Raw genomic sequence first — 10,741 nt, forward strand, 5'->3', positions numbered from 1 at the left:
AGTATGGACATTATAATAATTACATTACATGCACTTCCTTGCAGTAATCATAATCTCCAAATATGCTTTGTTATTTTGCAGGTGATTATAAAAGTGTCATTGATAAGTCATCCCATCCCTCCAAGTCCTCTATTTATTTATTATCTTCTAAATGAAATTACTAAGTATCTTCCTTGTGACATTTGTCACTTTAACTTCATTTGTGTCATCATTAGATTATTATATTGTTCAACTACAATGGCCCGCAACTTATTGTGAAGGAAAAAGCAACTGCATAAAGCCCAATGTATTCACATTGCATGGGTTATGGCCCATAAATCGTAACAAAAATAAGGAATTTTGTTCTACTATGGCCCCTGACTTTAATACATTCCAGAGTTGGCCAATTTTTACTGATCTTAATGAGTATTGGCCTAACTTGAATGGCAAAAATATAAATTTATGGCAAGATGAATGGAAAAAACATGGATCTTGTGGCACACTTGATCCTTTAGGTTATTTTACACTTGCTTTAGAGCTCTACAAAAACAAATTAAATGTTCCTAATCTTCTCCCCAACCTACGACAACACTGTAAGAAACTTTCATTTATTACTCTTATTTCATTTTTTTGGTCTTTTTCTATATATTACTTATTTAAATCTTTTGTTATTGTTATTATTTCAGCTGTGGTTCCGAATTCAACTACCACTTACACTTCGGCAAAAATTCAAGAAGCTATTAAGATACCTTAGGAGGTGGAAAACATTTAATATTTGTTAAATGTGTTAACAGACGTAGAATAAATAATATCAATCAATATCTAGAAGAAGTTGGGATTGATATAGACCCAAGCTCTAAAGATGTGATCTCATCCCGAAAAGCTATAGCTTGTAATGACGGCTTAATATTCCCCAACGTTTAAAAGTGGGGTACTGATTTTAGTCATAAAAAATAAATAAGATAATAAATATTTCCTTCTTCAATTTTGAATTGTTTTTGTTTACCTTTGTTGTTAGATCATTTGTAAATTGTCTTATCTAGTATGCTAAGGTGATTGAGCATGACATTATGAAGTTAATTTGTCAATAATTATTAAAGAAAAACCAAAAACTTTTTACACTACATGACTCCTATATTTCAGATATAACTCTAACCTTGGACTCTTTTGGGATACAAAAAGATAGCATAATGCATGTTGTAATAGTGAATCAGAGAGAAGTGGACCACCGCATGTAAGCATTTTGTTAATAATAATGCCATGGACTAACAAAAAGTAAATACGTGAAATTTAATACATGGTTGGGCATGGACTGATACTAAAACTTGGCATATAATACTCCATTTCTTCTAGCCTAAGCTAACAGAAGAGTTGATGCAATGTGTGGAAATATAAGAGAGTATGAATGCTAAGGATGAACAAAACAAGAAATATATGATCCTAAACGTTCTGATGCAATTAAGATTGAAGATTATAAATAATTTTCAGTTATTTTGAAAGCCATGAAAAAGTAAAATGAAATAAGAGTATAATTGAAGTGAAATAACAACAAAAAATCCTATTATTTTAATGATAACACCATGAGTACTTACATTGTATAGTGCGTAATTGGTATAGACACCACCACAAGCACAGTATCCTAGCTAGAGTGACAAGGGAGCTATGGTTTCCACGTGATGGTAGATGCAGAAATAATAATATTGAGCGGGTATATCAAATTTACGCAGAAGTTGTCCACGAGAGTTATATAATGGCATTTCATCAAATACTGGTTCTGCAAGAAATTCAGTGTAATCGTTCAAAAGAGCACGGATATAAATACCTGTTTCAACTGGACCAATTTTGCATTGTTTAACCCAACTCTCATCTTGTTTCAAATTCCAAATTTCAACCAGATCACCGGATGAATCATGACTTTCGTATGCAAGATATGCAATGCAATCGTTAGCCACAATAATTCTACAAAATTTGGTAGTTGATGGAGTTTTGATTGTTCGGAATTTGTTGCAACGAAAGTCAAAGCAAAGGATGAATGTGAAGTCACCAGACAACCAATGATAGAGCCCGTTACAATAAGCCTCTGCTATAAAGTTAAGTGCAGGAATAGTATTGACATTAAAATAAGAATCATGAATATCATGGATAACAAACCAGGAATCAGAGTTCAAATCATACAGCTCCGCATCAACAATAGCAATATTATTATCATCAGTGACCATATAAATTTGGATGTACTTGAATTGATCAAAAGTGTCAGGATCAGATGTACCGAAACCACCAAAACAAATTACATTGCCAGTGGGAGCACGAGGATTCGGGGGAAGAAGCTTCACCTCTCTGGTGGTTGGGTTCCAAAAAATAATCTCATCAAAATATGAATAATCTTGGGAGTTACGAAGCAACCTTGCATCTAGACAGTGAATGCCGTTGCAGTAGCCTGATGTAAGATGATATTCCACATGGTGATTGGGGTGTGAAATGGGATATTCTAAACTCTCATACTTAGGAAGATCACATGTTGAGAGGATTGTTATTTTAGCTTCATCACTCACTCCTTCAGTGTAAAACACTCTTTCAGTGTAAAACACGATGAAACGATATGATATTCTAGTTTCTTTCTTTGTTATAGTTATGAACATATGATATTCTAGTTTCTTCATTATATAGCAAATTGGTACTCGGAAATAATCTCATTTAAAACATTTTCTTTTTACTTAGCCTTTTCTAAAATTACACACGATTTGATCCACTTTCCGATAGTATCAATTTTCATTCTTATTTCTCAAGCACATTTAAGTCTGCTTACTTTGCCTTACCCTATGATCTTGCTTCACCTGGGCAACTTCATGCAGGAATATATATATTAATCAAAATAACCACAAGCTACAAGGTCATAGCTATCGTCGAGATAAGCATAATAATCATTAAATTAACCACCCCTAGTTCGTGTGGAATGTCTGAGGACCTCTCCTCTAGGGTATACACATAGTTCTATGATCTTCTGGACATAGATTCCAAACTCCTAGAATTTGATATTTTTCAACTCCACATGGCTCTTTAACACACTTCATACCCTTATAGTCCTTAAAAGAGAAGCATGGATATTCAAGTCATCAATCTATAGATTAATGCAACAGTCTAGATGGCCATGTGCTTGCTTTTTTTAGCCAAGATCAGGAACAGTGCAGTGCTCATCATCATCTTCATCTAGGACTTCAATCCTAGGCTTTTTGTAGGATTTAGAGGCTTTATATGAGGCAACACTGCTAGTATGTGTTACTGGAAGCTGAGGAACTTCGGCTGCAGCTAAAGCTTCCTGAGGAAATTGTTCACTGAAAAGACCCTCATCTGCTAGCCATTCCAGCTCTCCGAACTCCAGGGACTCCTTCTGAGTAGAAGGGCAAAAACATTCCTTAGTATTTTAACAAAGACCCCACTAAGTGAAAAACTCGTGAACTGACCGGTCCCTTAAAATTTTAACAAGAAGTGACTATGTAACAATTTATCTAGAATAAAATTATCCTTACCAAAATACTGCACAAATATGGTGCAAAATATAACTTCAAATGTTAGAAATCAATCAAAACTATAATCAAGTGCTAGAGTGTACAACAACAAAGTTTAATTAACAATATGCTGCTACTTGTGAAGCTACAATTGTGAAATAACTGTCTTACTTTGTCTGGTGATTCAAAGTCTGTTAATTCCAATAAGTCATCAACAGACCAAGAGGGAGTGAAGCTAGGCACTTGCTGAGACGAAATTTTCACCGGAACTTGTTGTGCATTCGCATTAGATGTTTCCGAGTGACTTTTTTCATTACCTTTGATGCTATTCGAACTCAGTGCCACTCGGATACCAGTAGCTAGGAAGCGCTGGTGGTTCGAAGAAAGGCTTCCGGCTGAATGAATTGGTTCATCACAATCCTTACAGAACAGTGCTCTGTCTTCAACACAAAATATGAAAGCTGCCTTATCCTGTAGTTACACATAGGAGAAAGGAAAGAATAAATTGAGCAATGATCATGGAAAAGTTAATAAAATAGTCCAATATTGAACAAATGTGTCAATTTATACATTTCAATTAAACTTTTCCAGGTCTCAAAATGGCTCAAGTTCCTTGTGACAAGCAACATTCTCACAACTCACAGGGCAGAAAGTCTACTTAATCTATTAGTATGTTTTCAAGACACAAAATAAGAAATCCACAATTTATGCTTAAACATATTGATTGAACTTTGAATAGCAGCAATAATCAATGATGCATAAGGTAATAATATAGTATCCTAACATATCTTTCTTTAACAAGCTGCGCGAAAGATCCTTGTGGCTTTCAAGGTTTGCATAAGCATAAAGAATTATCAAAGGATAAAGGCAATATAAACTACATAGATTATGGAATCAAGTGCTGCAACCTTACACTGAGCTGTGGTCAAGTTTTCTTAAACACCCCTCATTTTTATGCACCATGAGAGTACAAAACTAGTCCACCGAAAGCATAACACATGACACTGCATGACCATACATCCTGTTGGATTAAAATTTAAATATTATGTCATAGATTTTAGATCAAATCTGGGGTCATGATTTTCATCTCTCTAAGGTTGATATAACAACACACCTACATTTTCTAGTTAGTTCCTGTTTCATTAAAAAAACTTAAGGGTATCTATTGCAATGATAAAATAGGAATAATGAAACCTTCCATACAGATTCAAGCACAAGACTGTGAATTTTTTATTTTATAATATCATAGAAGTAGAATATAGAAACGTAGAAAAAGATAAATACTTGGCATATGTCACATTTGGGAAGCTTGTTTGAAAGACATTGAAGGAGAAGCCTCTGGTGCTTGCTTGCAAGCCTGTTTGCAGCATGAACTTCTATATCACATTTGGCACACAAAGCTGCTTCATCAGCACAACAAATCACAGTTGCAGGAGCTTTCTCACACACATCACACTGAATCTTCATGTTCTTCTTCTTCTTCTTAGCAATAATATCTCTTCTCTTATGAAACTTGGCCTTCTCTTATCTTATGGAAACAATAACACCATATGAAAATATCAGTATGTAAGGAAAACTTGATTGGTCTAGAGCCACTAGCAGACAACAAATGTATAGTAATGTGAACTTCCTTCCAGGGAAAATATTCCAAAACCTTTTTTTAGTGGGTAAGCAAAAAAGATTGGGACAGGTTGAGCAGGAATACAATGCACACAATGTGAAAAGGAGAAGAGAAAAAGAACTAACTAAATGTTAGTGCTTACAAATTAATGTATAAGGGGGTGTTGGACCATAGAAAAGGAAATGACTGGACAAGATTTTAGAGTTGGTGAGGCTATAATGTCATCATATTATGCTTTTGTTCAAACATTAAATGTTATGCATCAAATGAGGATAACTAGAACAAGTAACAAGACCCTAGTGGGTATCACTGTGCTGTGTGTGTGGCTGTGGAAGTTCCACCATATGAACTAAGGAAGTTATGGTGGCCACTAAATTTGTAGATATTCTTCATGCTGATTAGGATTGTCTGTGGTCCTTGTATTTCAGTTGCTCACTGCTGGCACATCAGGTTCCCACTTACCATATGGGCACATTAAATGGTATGCATCATGTGGTCATAGTTTTATAGCAAAAATAATTTATGAAAATATGTTTACTATAGTTTTGAGTAGAGTATAATGTTAAATTTGTCCTAGTGAATACAAATGTCACAAATTTGGTGTTTTGTACAAAAGTGCCATCAAAAAATCGTGTTGGTTAGCTATACTTTAGACTTTGAATTCCCAATGTTTCTTGCTTTTGTATTGTATGTTGCAGTTTCAACCAAAACAAAAGTTAGAAATTTAGAAATCACTAGTCAGAAACTGGCATGTACCAAACTATTCTTTTACCGTTCTAATTTATAATGGCAGTGGATGATGTATGGATAATAATGGAGTGGGAACGGATAGTGTTTTCTCGTGCTACAGTTATGTACAATCTTATATCAACTTACTAGATTATAATGATCGAAGGTACTCTACATTAATGCATAGGCTATTTAAGAGATTAGTTTCAACCTTGAAGATCATTTAAGAGATTTTACAAAATTATCCAATCTAACTAACACTTTATATATTATTGCTAAAAAATAAGGCATCAAGGAGTAAAATAGACAGATTTTTAAGGTAAACAATAATCTCACAACTCTCCTATGAAACATATTCTTAGTTGAGGAGTTCATGATCTGTAGAACATATACTAAAGCATGTTGGTATAAACCATAATGTCACAACTCTCTGATAGGTTGTTACACATTCTTCCTTTTGTATAACCATGGCATAAAACATCTCATGGTAACAAGAACAAGAGATGGTAAATTCATTGTGACCCTATAAGCCTTAACCCCAACCTTTCTCTTTTGCATCCCTCTACGGATACTCAAAACAACTCCAATAACAGCTTCATTGATTTCTTTCACTGACTTCTTCAACTTCCTTTTGAAGCTACCATTATTGTTTGTTTCCATACTCAAATGGTAACTATTCAGAAATGCTCTCCTTGCGTACCAAAATTCGTGTCCACGCCTAGACCATCCTCCATGATCAAGTTCCATAAGTTGGAGGGAGTTATGATCTGAACATGTATCAGATAAGTTGGACATGAAAATTGGAAGAATTTTGGAATTTTGCATTATAAGAAGTATATACTAGTATTATAAGAACACTTAAGAGTATTAAATGTGGGAGTGAAGAGACAATGGCTTCTGCAAAGTGCAAAAGGATTTATAAATATAAGTACATTACTTTGATTAATTGCTTTAGTAGCTTAGCTGAGTGGTTAAACCATAAGGGAAAGGAATGTGTTGAGGTTGGTTGTTTTGTTGCACCCAAGATTAACCAAACCTTAAAGTTTGATGTGAATAAAATACTGGAATATATCAATTTTTAAAGTAATAAAGTAGGTAACTATGGTGCTGAATCTTGATAATTTGAAGTGCAGCCCTCATCAATTCCTATGGGGTTCTATCATTCCATCACACACACAGATTAAATGTAACTATGTTATAAAAAATGTATGTGTTAGCTATGTTATCTATTGAGAGTGAAATGTTATAATTACTTAATCTGATAAATGATTTTATGTGATAGAAGCTGTACAAAGGGGCAACTCAAAATTAAAAATAAATCTAAGTTCTTCCACCCATCCATGTATGTGGAGAGCCACAAGTTTTAGCTTTTGTGTATACAAATATTTACAACTGCTATGTTAACTGTTGATTGAGATGTCATTAACATTAGGACTTTATAACAGTGTGAATGTACTTAAGAACTAGAGGCCCTTTTATGTAAAATTGATGTGTGACTGCAACATTTTGATAGTATTTGAGAAAAATGAGAACTTATTATTAATTTGGTTGGGACTGTGGTGTCAGGAAAGTTATCTCATCTCTCCTTGCATCAGATAATAACATGTATAGAACAATAACAATGCTAATTTCACCAGTTCTGTCACCCTACAAGTTACTCAATCAGGTAACACAAGGAATAAAACAGGCATTGCTATTCCAATTCAAATAGAATGCAACAAAGTATATATATTTTTTGGTCCCCTACCTTTATAGTTAAATGGTTAAAGAATTATTCTTTTTCGTGATATGTGACTGCTCATAGGGATCGAATTTTTAATTCTTTGATCTTTTTTAAAAATTCAATAATATCTCACACCACTAAATCAACGTCTTGTTAATAATATACGGGGTAATAAGCCAAATGGATCCCTCGGAAAATCATACAACTTCAAATATGTGCACAATAAAGCAACATATGTTAAAGTTGAATTCATTAGCACTTTACATTACTAATATAATGCAACGCTTTTTTAGATGTGGTTGAAAAAGAAATTAAAATATAAAATCTATATAATGATAGTGTAAATATTTATACACATTCACTCTATTATATACCATTTAATTAGATTATTATTATTTATTTTTTTGAAAAATCAACAATAATTTAATATCAATAATAAATCAGATGATATCTTAATAATATATAATAGGTGCATCCATTTTTTTTTTTAATGTTTAACAAAATCAAAATGTAGGGTGTGATAGATCAAGAAACAAACAATGTTCTATATATGATTATGGAGTCCGGTTTACCGGTGGAACCGTTACGGTAGTGTTTTTTTAACTGCTTGTAGTTGAGTCCGAGGTTCTTCATTTTTCTAACAAATCCAAAAACCCTCATTTCTTCATTTTCAATTGAATTTGAATAGAACCCTTCAATTATACTTGTACACCACAACACAAAAAACCGCAACCATTCTCGTTTCAGATAGATTCCTTCTTCTTCTGTACTTAGGGTTTCATAGATTTTCATTCACTGGGTGCCTTCTCAATAATTCTTCAGGTTTTGATTTTGGAATAGATTCTATTACATTGTTTGATTGGGAAATTTTGTTATCGTTCTTGTTCAAGCTTCAATTTTGTAATTCCGCAAGTATAACTCATACTGAAGGAGTGACAGATTGGGACTTTTTTCTTTCTTGTGAAATGGGGAAGCCTTTGTTTTATGAGATCTTGGAAAAACCAGCCACAAGTTGTATTATAGGAATTTGCAGTGCAATTTGGTTCTACATTCAGAAGAAAAATATTGGGTATTCACATGTGGGTCTGAGTTATGAGAGTGCAATTGAGGGGCATTATTGGAGGATCATCACCTCTGCATTTTCACATATAAGTGTTATTCATCTTGTTTTTAACATTAGTGCACTTTGGAGTCTTGGGGTGGTAGAGCAATTGGATCACATGGGCCTTGGTATTGGTTACTATTTGCAGTACACACTTGTGATGGTTGTTTTGTCTGGAGTGTTGGTTCTGGCCATATACCACCTATTGATTCAAAGATTCAATATTGAGTATTTTCGTCGAGTTACGGCTGTTGGATACTCCTGTGTTGTTTTTGGCTGGATGACAATTCTTTCTGTGAAGCAGCCTTCTACCAAGCTGGAACTTTTTGGGTTCTTTTCTCTTCCTATCAGTTTCGCGCCATTTGAATCGCTTGTTTTAACCTCAATTATTGTTCCTCAGGCGAGTTTTATCGGCCATTTATCTGGGATTGTTGTTGGGTATGCTATAGCATGGGGTTTGATTCATGGGATGAACAGCTACTGGTTGCTTTCCTTATTGGGTTGGATTGCAGTGGTCTTTGCTTGGAGTTTGAAGAAATCTGGTGCAGTTGACCTCAACTTTCTTGAGATTGAATCGGTAACTGATCCATCTTTACCAGTATGGATTTTGGCATCAGGTAATGGCAGAACACCGCAGATGACTGCATTACCAAATGGAGATGTTGACATTGTCTAATTAATGTCAAATGCAATTTATCATTGTGATGATATCTAATGCTGCCTTTGCACACTACAAATTATAGCACTATGATTCTAATTCTTCTAATAAAGAATTTGTTCAATGCTTCGTCGATATCCATTTTCACAGTTTGCATCTTTATTCTTTAGTTATGCGATAATGAATGATATTAGATGCCATATATCAGTTTAACGTAGTGTTACAGCTCTTTGCAAATCTGCCACCACTTTTTTCTTTCTCAGATACTACTTTGTTGTGTTCAATTAGGATTAGATGATGTTAGGCTATTTTATCAACAAACAAAAAAGATAATATTTAGCTATATTATCACTATCCTAATTGTTTGCTAGATAAGTAGAAATCAGTGACTAGGTTTATGGAGTTGAAGTCAATTCTGTAATGTGGGATCATGTTCTAATATGTTACTGTGTGTATGATCAAAGAATGATATGGTTTAGTTCCCCCATGATTTCTGCTGTAACTCAACCAGATCCATATCAAGTGATAATTAACCATAAACACTCATCATTATAGTAAAGTTCTTATATAACCTAATAATCAGCCTTGCATAATGGGGCAGTAGTTTTTAATGAAAAATGACTTTTATAAGTAGCTTGTCTAGAAGTTGGATCAAGTTATGAAAAGCTATTGTGTACCAATACCAAAGAAAGTTATGAAAAGCTATTATTTTATATGTTTATGATAGTTGACAATCAGCATTTACCCATTCATGGAAATTCAAGAAAATATTCAGTAACAATAATAATTTATTCGACATCACACCGGTGTGTCTCTAGTTTTGAAATTGATTTTGGTGCTCAAATCAATATAGCTAAAAGTGTCTTAACCAATTAAGCTAATGATGATAGTTAAGTTATTTGGGCATGCTAAAATGGAAGATGATGTTGTTTCGGTTACAGGCGTTAGCACTCCCTTGCTTATTCTAAGTTTCATCTTGTAGTTGACAATAATGAAATAAATTTGAAGATATATGGGGTTTGAGAAGGATATAACTATATGACTCAGTTTCATTGAAGGAAAAAATGACCAGACTTGTTCTAAAATGATTTAGCAGTCATATTTATACTAGCAGACACCAGATCCTCAAGTTGCATAATAAGTACTAACGGATGGCAGATTTAGCATAAATTTGTCTCGCATATCCGTAAACACAGGTGCCAAAGAATTGTACATAGCAAAGATACAACAATGCATAATTCTCAATATCTAGCCATGATCATTTGTACTTTCATGAATAAGGAATATAACATAACTCATACTGTGCCCTAAACAAATTCTAGACAAAGGGTAATTGAATGTGATGGGGGAAGACAAAGGCAATGTGCAGTCTAGGAAATTCTTGCCTGCAGAAGGATTTGCATCTATTAAAGCATTATCTTTT

The 10,741-nt window shown here is 33.8% G+C and overlaps 4 protein-coding genes across 7 annotated transcripts in view; 1 reads left to right on the forward strand and 3 right to left on the reverse strand.

The window, feature by feature from the left end:
- Positions 1,623 to 2,639, reverse strand: LOC109354043. The gene has a single exon (XM_019596396.1). It carries the CDS (start codon positions 2,637 to 2,639, stop codon positions 1,623 to 1,625), a length of 1,017 nt encoding a protein of 338 aa, XP_019451941.1.
- Positions 2,790 to 5,334, reverse strand: LOC109355434 (B-box zinc finger protein 24-like). 3 transcript variants are annotated; one of them, XM_019598593.1, is made up of 4 exons: positions 4,770 to 5,323; positions 3,657 to 3,956; positions 3,119 to 3,367; positions 2,790 to 3,062 (listed from the first exon to the last, which is right to left on the reverse strand). In XM_019598593.1, exons 1-3 carry the CDS (start codon positions 4,950 to 4,952, stop codon positions 3,143 to 3,145), a joined length of 708 nt encoding a protein of 235 aa, XP_019454138.1. In that variant the 5' UTR covers positions 4,953 to 5,323; the 3' UTR covers positions 2,790 to 3,062; positions 3,119 to 3,142. The 3 variants fall into 3 exon arrangements, with proteins under 3 accessions (XP_019454138.1, XP_019454139.1, XP_019454137.1); XM_019598594.1 differs by having other exon boundaries at positions 2,790 to 3,364; positions 4,770 to 5,334; XM_019598592.1 differs by having other exon boundaries at positions 2,790 to 3,367.
- Positions 8,078 to 9,804, forward strand: LOC109355438 (RHOMBOID-like protein 13). The gene is made up of 2 exons (XM_019598599.1): positions 8,078 to 8,351; positions 8,495 to 9,804. Exon 2 carries the CDS (start codon positions 8,524 to 8,526, stop codon positions 9,334 to 9,336), a length of 813 nt encoding a protein of 270 aa, XP_019454144.1. The 5' UTR covers positions 8,078 to 8,351; positions 8,495 to 8,523; the 3' UTR covers positions 9,337 to 9,804.
- The window catches only part of LOC109355437 (probable transcription factor PosF21), a 4,669-nt gene continuing 4,371 nt past the window's right edge, over positions 10,444 to 10,741 (reverse strand). Inside the window, exon 6 of one of the 2 annotated variants that reach the window (XM_019598598.1) lies at positions 10,444 to 10,688. The gene's annotated coding sequence lies outside the window, so the exon portion shown is untranslated. The other variant, XM_019598597.1, reaches the window with a different exon arrangement.

Source organism: Lupinus angustifolius, chromosome LG08, assembly GCF_001865875.1.
Source record: "Lupinus angustifolius cultivar Tanjil chromosome LG08, LupAngTanjil_v1.0, whole genome shotgun sequence".
Classification (NCBI taxonomy): Eukaryota; Viridiplantae; Streptophyta; class Magnoliopsida; order Fabales; family Fabaceae; genus Lupinus; species Lupinus angustifolius.